General features: G+C 40.8%; 1 protein-coding gene across 3 annotated transcripts in view; it reads right to left on the bottom strand.

The window, feature by feature from the left end:
- Positions 1-15,389, bottom strand: part of KIF16B (kinesin family member 16B) — a 313,597-nt gene that overhangs the window by 265,394 nt on the left and 32,814 nt on the right. For all 3 annotated transcript variants that reach the window (XM_007960606.3, XM_073008383.1, XM_007960575.3), the window contains exons 2-3: positions 3,689-3,758; positions 1,427-1,540 (exon numbers count right to left, since the gene is read on the bottom strand). In XM_007960606.3, coding sequence (XP_007958797.3) covers positions 1,427-1,540; positions 3,689-3,758 — 184 coding nt within the window. The remainder of the gene's footprint in view (positions 1-1,426; positions 1,541-3,688; positions 3,759-15,389) is intronic.

Raw genomic sequence — 15,389 nt, 5'->3', positions numbered from 1 at the left:
TCCCGTTACTGGGTATATACCCAAAAGATTATAAATCATTCTACTATAAAGACACATGCACACATATGTTTATTGCAGCACTATTCACAATAGCAAAGACTTGGAACCAACCCAAATGCCCATCAATGATAGACTGGATAAAGAAAATGTGGCATATATACACCATGGAATACTATGCAGTCATAAAAAAGGATGAGTTCATGTTCTTTGCAGGGACATGGATGAAGCTGGAAACCATCATTCTCAGCAAACTAACACAGGAACAGAAAACCAAACACCAGATGTTCTCACTCAAAAGTGGGAGCTGAACTATGAGAACACATGGACACAGCAAGGGGAATGTCACACACCAGGGCCTGTCAGTGGGTAGGGGGATAGGGGAGGGATAGCATTAAAATGTAGATGTCAGGTTGATGGGTGCAGCAAACCACCATGGCACGTGTATACCTATTTAACAAATCTGGACGTTCTGCACATGTATTCCAGAACTTAAAGTATAATTTTAAAAAAAGAAAGAAAGAAAGAAAGAAACAAGTACTTTTTCATGCCCTACTTTTCGAGATGCTATTGCATAGATTACAACCCAGGCCAGGCAGGACAGGAATTCTTATCCCCATTTTAACATATGGAAACCTAAAGCAATGTATCTAAAGAAGCTGTCAACAAGCCAGGAAGAGGCCCAGTGATGAAGCCTGTGTTTTTCCTTCTATACTGGTGCTCCCCATTTCTAACCACACTCTGCTCAAATACCTGGCTTTTCCCCACCCAGAGAAATATACTTGTCCCTCTGCTCACCTGAAATGTCTACATCAGTGTCTTGATAGGCTTCTGCGGGTACCTTTGTGTCTGTTCTTACCTGTCCACTTCACATCTACATTTTAGCCCTTAAAAGTCTACAGGCCAGGTTTCTTGGACAAATTCCAGCATCATTCTAGATTCTAGAAAGATTCTGAATGAAACATTCTTTCTTCCTAGAATCCACTCTAAAACCTGTAATGATCCACATAAGCTGGGAACACATGACTTGGGTTTGAGGTTTCCTCCTAAATCTCCACACTGAATAGCATTCAAGGTTAAGTGGCTTTTTTACTGGGCTTAGCAGCATACACATTTCCCCCTAGAAATGCTTTCTATGTAGAGCTCCTTCTAAACAGGAACCATATCCAGATTTTGAAACAAATTAAAAATTATCATCATTATGCTCAAAAGTGGAAAAAAAAAATCAACCTTTTGAGAACTGAATTCTTCTCAGGCTTAAATAAATACTCCTAAATAACACTCAGAAAGTTAAGTTAGCAAAGGCTAATTTTACATAAAAATTACATTCAGAAGGAAATTGGCAAGATATTTTAAAGTATTTTAGGGTAGGCATGTTTTTCTCAATGTGAAAATAAATCAACATAAATATTTTGAAAATATCATATACCATTTCTTGTGAAACGTAATCTGGGCTTTTCGTATCAGCAGAATAAAAAGAAAAGTCATAGGTGAAGGTCTTGGTCCGTTCTCTTCCTGAGTCCCCAGTGCCTCCTTCTGGTATCTAGAAAGAAATGATTAGGATAATAATAATAATGTAAAGAGCACTGCCATTTGACCCAAACTTCCATGTTTCTATGCTGACTAAAAAGCATTTCATTCCTGCTGGCTTCTCTAAAACAATAAATAAATAAAATTGAAACATGAACTAAACTCCTTACAGCAATCCGTCTGTCATACGACCCAAGAATACTATTCTGACCTTTTTTTTTCCACGATTAACTCCTAAGAACCCAACACTCCAGCCAGACTCTGTTTTTCCAGCTTCAGTGACTTTTATTTATTGTTCCCTCCACCTAAATCCACCAGAGTTGGGCTTTGCACAACTACGAGGGTGGTATTCACATAGATCATGGTAAGATTGGCACCTTCTAGAGCTTTATGATTTGGTGGTCTCATTGAAAATTCCAGGTCAGACGTCTCCTCTTTCATGACACTTCCCTTGGACACTGCATGGAGAAGTAATTTCTCCTACCTCCGACAGCCTAGACTCTTCCAGGACATACCATATTGTGAGTTTATTGTAGGTGTTTGCATGTATCTTGTCCCCCTTGCTATATGCTTAAAGTGCACCCCAAAATCATGTTTTAAAATCTTCATATGCTCCCAAAGTCTGTTTATTGGACATATGCTGAATAACTTCAATGAGCACCATATTTTCCACGATTCACATATTATAAAAAAAATTATGATTCTTATGAAAACACTAAAAGTCTGGGCATCTGTTCTGGTTACTGAAACATCAGATGATAAAATGTTTATAAAACTCAAAAAGCAACAGAGTAATCGAAGAAAACAGGTTAATGCACAAAGAAAGGAGACTCATCCAGGGTCAGCGGTCTTTTACCAAAGTACTGTGAGCATAGAAAGACACATGAAGGAAAGACAAGGTAATTACCAGCAGGGAATGGACAAGTGACAACTGGGTAGAAACATGACAAGATGCGAGAGGCCAAAGGAAGGGAAAGAAGCACCGTGCAGGCCAGACAGAGCTGGAATGCACAAGGGTTGTGCTAAGCAGAGAAAGAAAGGCATCCAGTGGAGAATGCCTCAGGTAAAGGGCACCAGTGCCTCAACGGAGGAAATCAAATGGTCCCGAGGCTGCTCAGTTGGAAGATGGGAGCATTTCCCAGCTTCTATCATTGGAGATCAACTCGCACTACTTTGAAATTGGATCTCAAAGTACCCAGTCCTTTGAGCCACATATTAATAGGAATCTGCTCCTCAGATGTGAACAGGAGATGGATCTGACTTGGCCATGGAGCATCATGTCTCAGAAATCCAGACCTAAAAGTTAATGACAAATATCGAAGGAGAAAGGCAATGAACCCACAAAGTACTTCATTTCTTTCTTTTTTTTTTTTTTTTAATTTAAGATGGGATCTTGCTCTGTTGCCCAGCGTGGAGTGCAATGGCATAAACATGGCTCACCAGAGCCTTGATCTTCTGGGCTCAAGTAATCCTCCTACCTCAGCCTCTCGAGTAGCTAGGACCACAGGTGTGCACCACTGAGTCCGGCTCTGATTTCTTCAATATTAATTTTATACCCCTGTTACCCTCCTCAGTGAAAAGCATTCAGTGCCCTTTAAAAATTTCCTAACTAAATAAACAAACAGGATATTTTAAGTGCCAAAGGAGAAACCTGCCATCTTGAAAATATTTTTTAACTTTTTTTCCAGAAAAGAAATTTGGTGATTTTTTTTAAAAATCTTTCCTATCCTGAGTTTTGAATAATAATATCAGTTCTTCTTCAAGGATTACCAAACATGATTATTTTTGTTAAAAAATAGAAAAAATCTAGGGGCAAAGTTTATTTAATGTTCACAAAACACAGTCAATTGCCAGGCTAAGCCCCTACCACGAGGACACAGGATGAAAATGCCCGAATCTGGGATAGACTCAGGAGCTCCTGGACCACAGCAACAGCTTGGATTTGGCTTCCAGATCAAATAAAGCCAGGGATGGGAAAGGAAACAGGATCAACTCTTCTGCTTCAAGACTGAGCCCAAGCCAGGTGCAAGCTGACGTGGCTAACTGCACTGCAAAGGAGGGTGCGGAAACAGCAGACAGGCTTTATTTCCCCGTAAGTCATCCCCACAGTAAAGCAATCATGGGACTCTTAGAACTTAAGCAAGGCCAGGTCACTACTTGCCTTTAAGTTTGTGATTGTTGTTTTGCTTTTCTCCATCTGAATAATGAACTTGGCCTCCAAGTCCTTTTCCCTGCAACACAAATAATTCAGTAGTGGTTAGAAGAGAAAAGATTATTAAAAACAAAACAAAACTAAACCCATTTGTTTAATTTACTTTTTACATTAGTTTATTTTTCAATGGCACCTGAGGAGGAATCCTGGACACCACTCCTTCCAAAACCTTACTAATATAACATGAAGATACGCAAAATGATGCCACCATCAACAATTATGACTGATACAGTGTGTTGTTAAACCCTGAAAGAATTTCCAATTGTAAGCCAAAGGAAGAGTAAATGAAATAACAGACACCACAATGGGCCAAGACTCACCAAAAAAAAGCAGCCCCACTCACCTTATTACAAAGAGAAAGATACCTTAGCCCCCTACACAAGATGCAAACCAAAAAGAAAACTGGAGTGGTTACAAGTAGGTGCTTCTTCCAGAAGCAGCCAGGGCACTGTTCCCTCCTCCTACCTTCTTTCTACATCTGTTCAGAAACTGCATTTCTCAGAAAACAGAAGAACAGGAGAACTCCTTAAGAGTACAGTTCTCTAGAATAAATGGGTAAAACACATACATTTACCCAATGGAGTGTGACGCCACTGAACGAGGAATGAGGAAGATCTCTATATCCTGTTATGGCGTGGCCACTGGGATATACTGTTCAGTGGAGACAAAAGATGGAGAAAATCTATGTAGAAAAATACAAATTATATTTTAAAACTTTTTTAAAACCTATGTATTTTTCAAAAGGCTACCTAGGAAAAAAAGAGAAATTGAGGATAAGGATTTGGGGGCGGACAAGGGACGTGGACAAGGATAGAAGCTAGATTTCTACAAATATACTTTGATCTGGAGGTCATCTTTAGAATGATAAAAATAATGTATGCAAAAATGAAACAAAAATTTTTAAAAACAAGCTAAAATTCAGAAGTAAGTTGAAGCAAATGAATCTAGTTGTATACCACAAAGTGAGAAATTATTTCAATTATGACTCTATCGAGGAATTTGACTATACTGTAATGAGATATATCCTTAAAAAAAAAAAAACTACAAAGAAATCTTAAACCATTTTTAGTAATCATATTTTTGGTGGTAATGTAAGTGTCATTATTCTGAGATTTCTGTGTATTGTGGGATATTACAAGAGTAATTATGTTGGTGCCCTAGAGAACCAAGGTTTTTGAAGTGGCTGAATGAGATACAAACATAAGTTTGATGAGGTTAAGTAAAACCTGTAGTCCTGGCCAAGCAACAGTTGGCTCACGCCTGTAATCTCTGCACTTTAGGAGGCCGAGGTGGGCGGTTCACCTGAGGTCGGGAGTTCAAGACCAGCCTGACCAACATGGAGAAACCCCATCTCTACTAAAAATACAAAATTAGCTGGGCATGGTGGCGCATGCCTGTAATCCCAGCTACTCCGGAGGCTGGGGCAGGAGAATCGCTTGAACCTGGGAGGCGGAGGTTGCAGTGAGCCGAGATCGCGCCATTCCACTCCAGCCCGGGGCCAACTCTGTCCCAGAAAAAAATGTAGTCCTGAATCTAATTGGAAGGAGTAGCAGAAACTTCATCTTTCATCTGAAATTAAAAAAACAAACAACTCCCTTGCTTTGTCCATTGAAAAGGCCTAGAATCTTATGCTCAAATTACAGCCTATAAATACCATTTTCCACTAAAATAAGTCAGGGTTCCTTGGAGAAGTGACTCAATCCAAATATTGAACCATTTCCTCACACAATAAAGCAGGAACACTAACACAGGTCACTAGGGCTGTGGCGGGCACCTTGTAACATGGCTCCCAATGATCGCCCGGTACTCACACCCTGGTGTGTATGATCCCTGCCCTTGAGTGTGGGCTGGACCTAGTGAGTCACTTCTAATGACTACAACCCAAACACACCCAAGTGATGGTCTGTCACCTCCCAGGCGGGCTTTCAAGACTGTGACTTCTGTCTTGCTGGCTCTCTCTTCTCCCTTCTCTCTTAGAGACCTGGCAGTGGGAAAAGCCAGGGATGACAGAGTGAGGACCCCTGTGGACAGACCCAGCCAGCAGGAAACAGGGGCCTATCAGCAGCATGCCAGACAGCCTGGCAGGGCACGCTCCCCAAGCCCACACAGGGACATGACGATGAAACATGACTGGGCAGCCGCCTGGCACCCTGACTGCAGTGCTAGGGGAGAGCCAGAGTCAGAAGACCCTGCTAAACCCCACCCAGATTCCTGACCCATAGAAACTCTGAGATAATACAGGCTGCATTTTGTTGTTGTTGTTTGGTTTTTTTGAGACAGAGTTTCACTCCTGCTGCCCAAGCTGGAGCGCAGTGGCATGATCTCAGCTCACTGCAACCTCCACCTCTTAGGTTCAAGCGATTATCCTGCCTTAGCCTCCCAGGTAGCTTTGACTACAGGTACGCACCACTGCACCTGCCTATTTTTGTATTTTTTGTAGATGGAGTTTTGCTATATTGCTCAGGCTGGTCTCAAACTCCTGAGCTCAAGCAATCCACCCGCCTCGGCCTCCCAAAGTGCTGGAATTACAAGCGTGAGCCACTATGCCTGGTCAATACATATTGTTTTAAGCCCCTAAGTTTTGGGGTGATTTGTTATACACTAAAAGAAAACTAATACAAGGACCCTGTCAAAAGGACTCAGGAACCAACCTGCATAAGTTCCTGCTGCCCAAAGTTGAGAAATCTAGACAGCAAAAAAACTAAAAACCAACTGAAATACGTAGATATTTAAGCACATAAACTCATAACTTAAAAATAAAAACTCAACGGTCCCCTCTGAAGGATCAAAGGATCTGTCTCATTATTTTGAAAACTGTTAAAAGAAAGAATCAAGCATTTATCTTGCATTTCCAAAACTATCTGTACTTCAAGTAACCAAATAACTGTGAAAATTTCTCCTGTAGAGATATTCCTGCTAAAAAAAAAAAAAAAAAAAAAAAAAAAAGAAGGAATAACAAAATTAAAATATCATTTCGTCACCACTGGTGAATTAATGGCTCTAGGGAGGGACCACCAATGGTTACCAGGCCAGCCACCGTGAAGTACCAATGCCACTGCCCCAGGGTTCCTGTCCTTCCCTCGCAGGGATGGCCTGGCTCTGACCTACAGCTGCCCTACAGGGAACCAGCAGCAAAGACAAGTGTAAGTGGGAACATGCCAATATCCTCAGGCAAGGGAATCAGCAAAATCCAGCCTGTGGGAAAGGCGCCAGGGTAAATGACCCAGCATATTCCAAATTATGACAAATTGCAAAGAATATGAAGATGGAAGGGAAATCTAAAGCTAAAAAAGACATTAAAAACATATCAACCAACTGGATCCCAATTCAAACAGAAAAAGCACTTTAAAAATTGTAACCATTTGGGAGGCCGAGGCAGGCGGATCACCTGAAGTCAGGGTTCGAGACCAGCCTGGCCAACATGGCGAAACCCCACCTCTACTAAAAACAAAAAACAGCCGGGCGTGGTGGTGGGTGCCTGTAATCCCAGTTACTTGGGAGGCTGAGGCAGGAGAATCGGTTGAATCCAGGAGGGAGAGGTTGCAGTAAGCCGAGATCATGCCATTGCACTCCAGACTGGACAACAAGAGTGAAACTCTTGTCTCAAAAAGAAAAAAAAAAAAAAAAAAAATTATAACTTACATAGGGAAATGTTAACACTGACTAGATATTTGATGATATTAAGGAATTATTAATATTGTAGGTATGATAACAGTATTATGACTTTTAAAAAAACCTTTTAGAGATACATATTGAAATATTTACAAATCAAATGATATGTTGCCTGGGATTTACTTTAAAATAATCCACGTATGGGGAAACCAGCTAAGGGGTAACATCTTGGCCAGCTCAGATGAAGACAGACAAAATAAATATCAGTTGTGAACAATTAAACCCAAAAAGCATTTGCAGTAAACACCATTCGGGAACTACAGTGGATTCCCAGGGCCAAGTTTAACATTTCCAAGCCTGAAAAGTGCTTCCACTCCAACCCACCAGGAGTTGGACAATTCCACTGTGGACCCAAAGGTAAGAACTGCTTCAAGGACACCCCATGTTCATGCGGCTGCAAAACAAATACTTCATAAAATTAAACCTTTCCTACAGCATTCAACTACCAAAGCATGTCCTGCCCAACAAGCGAACAAACCACCTGGGTTTACTTATATCACAGACAGCCACCTCTAGATTCCTCCCATTCCCACACGGGTCATTTCTCAGTCAATCACTAACCTAATGTGTCTAGAGCTTTCATCTTACAACCACTATTATCAACAAATACCTCTCATGAACACAAAATCATCCAGCTACATAGAAATATTAGAAGGGATCGTGGTATTGCTCATATTGACTTGTCAATTCTTGCCTATAAAATGAAGTAATGTGGCTCATACTATGCCCACCACTCCTGCTGGAAGCCAGAGACTCCATAATTCACCATCTCAGAACCTCACACCTTTGGAGCAGTTCAATTTAAAGGGCCCTCCTACATGATCATGTATTCTAACCTGCAGGTAACCAGGGCAGTGTGTTCCTAGTTTTAAATTAACATCCATTCTATAAAAGCACTAGGAGAGATACTGACTGAAAGACTGTTACGCAATATGACCGTCTTTTTATTAGCCACTTCTAAAATGAAAACTGAAGATGCAGGTAGGTTTCAAAGGTTTCACAACCTCCCTGAAATCCTATGCACTGGGATGAGTGGGTGGGAAGGGGGATGAGGAGCAGGAGGCAGGTTCACTATTCTAAGGGTCCACAGCTTTCCTCAGTTTCTCAAAGAGTTCCATCACCCTAAAAGATAGGAATCCCTGCTCTGACCCTTAATGCTCAAAATATGCTCCAGGAACCAGCAACATCAGTGGCTCCAGGGAAGCTTGACAGAAATGAGGGTTCTCAGGCCCCACCTAAAACCTACTGAATAGGAACCTACATTTTAACAAGAACTGTAAATGATTCTGATGAACATTAAAATTTAAAAAGCACTGCTCTGACGTTGTACTTAATATGACATAGTAATAAATGGGTATTAGGTTTACCCTTATGAAATAAACTCTACAATATTATGTACTTCTTATACTGGGAAACTCATTAGCCTTTATTCTTTGATTTTTAAGTTTTATTTTTAAAATCACGTGACAGGATATGGATGGATATACCATAAGTCAGCTAATACTGTCTCTGTTCTCTGTTCTTAGGTTGTAAGTGCCTTCTGACCAAGAGCAGTAACTGCTGACATAATCTGATGAAAGATGTCATGTGAATGTCATGACACTGAGGTTCCCTCATTCTCACCCTACCAAACCATGAGTGAGTTTCTAGCCCTTTCTATTCCCAGACTGTGTTTCCCAATGTCAATCTAAGGCTATAGCCAGTAATTTAAAGTCCTATCAAAAAATAATTATAGGTCATCAAAATTAAGATGGAGGCTATCTGTTTCAGAAAAGAAATTTCACAAATAATTTCCTAGCTTGATTCCTTCTTTAAACATAAAAACTGAAAGTTTAAAAGAAAAAATTTTTAAAAAGTGGCTGTGCGCAATGGCTCCCGCCTGTAATCCCAGCACTTTGGGAGGCTGAGGCAGGTGGATCACAGGTCAGGAGTTCGAGACCAGCCTGGCCAACATGGCAAAACCCCATCTCTACTAAAAATACAAAAATTAGCCGGGCATGGTGGCGGGCTCCTGTAATTCCAGCTACTCGGGAGGCTGAAGCAGGAAAATCACTTGAGCCCTGGGGACGGAGGTTGCAGTGAGCTGAGATCTTGCCACTGCACTCCAGCCTGGATGAAAGAGCAAAGTTTCATTTCAAAAAAAAAAAAAAAAAAAAGGATCTTTAACTTTATTCTTAGTATTTATAACAAAGATACTGGCTAGAGTTTTAGCCATAAAGAGCAAATCTCTTCCTAGTTCCTGAAAACAACTTATAGAAAAGCCAATATATTTTTTACTGTCGAGTTGAGTTCCTTGTACATTCTGGACATGAGTCCCCTACGAAATGAGTAGCTTACAAAAATTTTTCCCTATTCAACAGGTTGTCTCTTCACTCTGTTTCTTTTGCTGTATAAATGTTTTTCAGTTTAACATAGCCCCTGTCTATTTTTGGTTTTGCTGTCTGTGCTTCTGAAGTCTCACCCATAAAGTCTTTGTCTAGAACAATGTCCTGAAGAGCTTTCCCTATGTTCTCTTCTAGTAGCTTTGTAATTTCAGTTCTTACGTTAAAGTCTTTAATCCACCCAGAGTTGACTCTTGTACACTGGGGTAAAATGATATCTCTTTGTGAGGTCACTGTGAGGTCAGAGAGAGAGAAAGGTCGTGTTTCTTTCTTCTGCATGTTCTTATCCAGTTTTCCCAGAAGAGAGCCCCAATGTATGTTCTTGGCGGCTTTGTCAAAGATCAGTTGAAAATACGTGGATTTATTTCTGGGTTCTCCGTTCTACTCCATTGGTACATGTGTGTATTTTTATATAATACCAATACCATGCTCTTTTGGTTACTACAGACTTTTAATATATTTTGAAGTCAGGTAGTATGATGCCTTCAGCTTTGTTTTTGCTTAGGGTTGCTGAGGCTATTCAGGCTCTTTTTTGGTTCCATACAAATTTTAGAATATTTTTTTCCATTTCTCTGAAAAACAACGTTGGTATTTTGATAGGGATTGCACTGAAATTGTAGATTGCTTCGAGCAGTATGGTCATTTTAACAACATTAATTATTCTGATCCATGAGCATGAGATGTCTTTCCATCTGTTTGTGTCTGCCTCAATTTCTTTCATCAGTATTTTGCAGTTTTCCTTGAAGAGATCTTTCACCTTCTTGGTTAAATGTATTCCTAAGTATTTTTCTTTGGTAGCTATGGTAAATAGGATTGTCTTCTTCATTTCCTTCTCAGCTATTTCCTTATTGGTATATATAAATGCTATTGACTTTTGTAGGTTGATTTTTTATCCTGCAACTTTATTAAATTCATTCATCTATTCCAAGAGTTTTCAGGTGAGGTCTTTGGTTTTTCTCAATATAATATCATGCTATCTGCAAGGAAGGACAATTTGACTTCCTCTTTTCCAATTTGGATGCCTTGTATTTCTTTCTCTTGCCTCACTGCTCTGACTAGAGCTTACAGTATTATCTTCAATACGAGTGGTGAAAGTGGGCATCCTTGTCTTCTTCCAGTTCTAAGAGAAACAAATTTCATCTTTTCCCCATTCACTACAATGTTAGCTGTGGGTTTGTCATATATAGTCTTTATTATTTTGATAACTAATCCCATTAACAATGGGCAAAGGACATGAAGAGACATTTCTCAAAAGCAGACACACAAATGACCAACAGATAATATGAAAAAAAAAAGCTCAGTGTCACCAATTATCAGGGAAATGCAAATCAAAACCACAAAGAGATATCATTTTACCCCAGTTAGAATGGCTATTACTAAAAAGAGAAGAAATAATAGATGCTGGCAAGCATGCTGAGAAAAGAGAACTCTTATACACTATTGGTGGGAATCTGAATTAGTACTATGGAAAACAGAATGCAGATTTCTTTAAAAATTAAAAATAAAACTGCCATGCAATCCAGAAATCTGACTACTGGGTATTTATCCAAAGGAAAAGAGATCAATATATTAAAGGGATAACTGCACTCCCATGTTTATTGAAGCACTATTCACAACAGCAAAGATGTGGAACCAACCTAAGCGTCCAACAATGAATGAATGGATCAAGAAAATGCAGTATATATACACACAATGGAATACTACTGAGCCATTAAAACGAATGAAATTATGTCACTTGTCTCAACGTGGACAGAACTCGGGGTCATTATGTTTAGTAAAATAAGCCAGGCACAGAAAGACAAATATCACAAGCTCTCACTCATATGTGGGAGATTAAAAAGTTGATCATATGGAGATAGAGAGTAGAATGATAGATATCAGAGGCTGGAATGCGTGTATGAGGGTGGGAGTAGTGAACAGAAGTTGGTTAATGGGTACAAACATAAAGTTAGATAGAAATAATAAGTTCTAATGCTTGTAAGCAAAGCAGGCTGACTATAGCGAACAACAATGTATTGTAGTCTTCAGAATAGCTAGAAAAGAGGACTTGGAATGTACCCAACATATAGAAATGATACTCCAGTGATGGATATCCCAAACACTTTGATTATTACATATTCTAATACACATACCCCATAAATATGGACACAAATATAAAGTTTGTCAAAAAAATGTTTAGAAGTAAAACCAAAACCAGTGTGACATCTATGATGGTTGGAGCTATTAAGTGTTGAAACTAATTCTTTGTTATACATCTTCCTTTGTAGATTCCGGGAGAACTGTTGAACTTCCAAATACCTCAAAGATGAAAGAAAGGAAGAAGGCAGGCTCCAGTACTTCCTCCCCATCCACACCCTGCGAACCAACCCTGCTCAGCCCCCTTCATCCACTGGAGACTCTGGCTTCTGCTCTTGGCCTTCTCTTCACCCCTAGGGGCTTTAACTGTCATAGGTGACTTTAGAGTTCATGTGACACTCCATCATATAACCTTACCCCCAACTCCTCTACCCAATATTCAATTACCTAGTCCCTTCCAATCTACCACCTGTTGAACTGAATCAGATCTCCCCACTTTGTAGGCCCTGTCCCAGGTCAGGCTACCCCCACCTCTAGTCTCTTTGCCTCCAGCCTCATCCTCTCTCACACACACTCCATTCTCTGCTGCCAGAGAGAGCCTTCATAATACACATCTCACCATGAGGCTTCCCTGCTTTAAACTCCTTTAGTGACTTCCCAAAGACTACAGGATAAAGTCCAACTCTCAGTGTTACTATACAAAGTCCTTCATGATCTGACCCTAATTGACATTTCTATTCCAGCACTATATCCTGCCCCATCCTCTTCCCATGGTCAACTCCCAACCATCCCTCTAAATTCGGCTCAGACTTCCTATCCTCTGTAGGGCCTTCACCAAGCCCTCTATCCCATCCCCTAGTTTACATGGCACTCCTGCTTGTCTCACCCACCAGACTGTTAACTTTTTAAGAGTAAGGACTCTGCCTGTCTGGGTTTATATCCCCAGCCTCTGGCACATTGCCTGCAACCTTGAGGTGCTCCTAAAATGGCTGTTAAATGTGATGAACTTTCTGAAATATTGAACAAATGGCTCTTACCCCAGTGTACTCTTTACCACACTCATCCTCTTCCCACGCTGGTCTCCCTGTTTGCCCCCTACATTCTTGGTTCTTGCATTCCCACATACTATAGTATCTTCCTACTTCCCACCCATATGTTCTTTTTCTTTTTTTTTTTTTTTTTTTTTTTTTTTTTTGAGACAGGGTCTGGCTCTGTCACCAGGGCTAAATTGCAGTGGCGCAATCTCAGCTCACTGCAACCTCTGTCTCGTGGGCTCAAGCAATTCTCGTGCCTCAGCCTCCCGAGTAGCTGGGACTACAGATGTGCACCACCATGCCTGGCTAATTTTTGTATTTTTAGTAGAGACGGGGTTTCTCCATGTTGGCCGGGCTGCTCTCGAACTCCTCCCTGGCCTCAAGCGATCCACCCACCTCGGCCTCCCTAAGTGCTGGGGTTACAGGCATGAGACACCATGCCCAGCCATACCCACATTTTCAAGCAAGGCTTGTCTTGGGTCCAATTTGACTCACCTCCTCCTGATAAACCATTAGAAACAACACCCCCTCATACACCTACCTAGTTCATCTCACCTGTATAGCTTTATTCCTGCTGATGTCATCTCTCCAATGAGTCCAGAGAACCCCAGAGAAGACCAGCTTCCTTCACATCCACACTCTGAGTCCACCAAGCACACGGGCACCACCCACAGTCAGCACTGACTGCTTCATCTCATAATTCTTCAGCTAAAACTACAATGCCAGACACTGAGATTACCCAGCCTCTCAGGTCAATTTCCTCTGACATTTAAGAAACACAGCAAATAAATCTTGACATTCTTCTTATATTGTAGAAAATAAATAATCCTAAGATATTATTTGACATTAATTTGATAATAGGGAAAAATGAACTATGTTGCTCCCTGGCCACTTTGGTGAATTGGATTTCTCAACCGAAAAGCCAATTACAGCCCCTTCATATAAATAAGTAATTTATTTGAAAGGTCTGGAAACTAGATGATAAGATGCTACAAATGAGCCAGCTGGAGTACATATTCTTAGTTATAGATCAATATGGGGGGAGGAGGATGAAAGGAAAGGAAAAAATTTAAAATACTCCACCAGGAAAAGAGATAAATTATGTCAGCATTCAGATACATGAGTTAGAAGAACATTTACTTTTTTAAAAAATCCTATTGATATAGTTTCTACATTTGTCCCCACACAAATCTTATGACGAACTGTAATCCCCAATGCTGGTGGTGTGGCCTGGTGGGAGGTGACTGGATCACAGGGGTGGATTTCTCATGAATGGTTCAGCACCATCCCCTTAGTGGTGTCCTTGCACTGAATGAGTTCTTGTGAGATCCGGCTGTTTAAAAGTACATGACACCTCCCCTCGCCTCACTCTTGCTCCCATTCTCACTATGCGATGTGCCTCCTCCTGCTTTACCTTCAGCCATGAGTAAAAGCTTCCTGAGGCCTCCTGAGAAGTAGATGCCTCTATGCTTCCTGTATAACCTGCACAGGAACCAATGCAAATGAGCTAATTTAACTTGTCTTACAAATTACCCAATCTTAGGTATTTCTTTAGAGCAATGCAAGCACGGCCCAACAGGAAAAATTGGTACCAAGCAGTAGGGCATTGCTATAGAGATACCTGAAAAGATGGACACAGCTTTGGAACTGGGTAACAAGAGGTTTGAAGAGCCTGGAGAGCTCAGAAGACAGGAAGATGAGGAAAAGTTTGGAACTTCCAAAAGACTGGTTAAATGGTTGTGACCAAAATGCTGATAGTGATACAAACAGTGAGAGCCAGGCTGCCGAGGTCTCAGGTGGAAATCAGGAAGTTACTAGGAACTGAAGCAAAGGTCATCCTTGTTATGCCTTAGCAAAGAACTTGGCTGCATTGTGTCTATGCCCTAGAGATCTGTGGGAGTTTAAACTGGGGCATGACCTAGGGATGTGTTGCGGGGAAATTTTCTAAGCAGTGAATGACTTCTCATGAGATCTGGCTGTTCAAAAGTGTATGACACCTCCCCCCACCCTTGCTCCCATTCTTGCCATGTGACATGCCTGCTCCCTCTTCGCCTTCCATCATGAGTAAAAGCTTCCTGAGGCCTCCCCAGAAGCAGACGCTGCTATGCTTCCTGTACAGCCTGCAGAACCATGAGCCAATTAAACCTCTTTTCTTATAAATTACCCAGTCTCCGGTATTTCTTTATTGCAATGGAAGAACAGCCTAACAGACCTATGTTAATTCAAATATCTTGAAGATGTTTTTAAGTTATTCAGCAATTCAAATTGATTCCATTCCCTCAGGTGATGATATCTGGTCACTCCATAATAAACAGTTAGACCAGGTGATGTTGGGATCTCCAAACTGAGCCATTAGCCTGGAAGATTCTAAAGAGTGACTTATTCACCATGAGTTCTGAAATAAACCTGCATCCCAACTGCACCTTAAAAGTTACATACTATGAACCAATATTTAACTGCCTTCATTTTGGTGGCAAGACACTTGAT

Source organism: Chlorocebus sabaeus, chromosome 2 (assembly GCF_047675955.1).
Source record: "Chlorocebus sabaeus isolate Y175 chromosome 2, mChlSab1.0.hap1, whole genome shotgun sequence".
Taxonomy (NCBI): Eukaryota; Metazoa; Chordata; class Mammalia; order Primates; family Cercopithecidae; genus Chlorocebus; species Chlorocebus sabaeus.
This window is presented reverse-complemented; position numbering and strand designations above follow the sequence as displayed.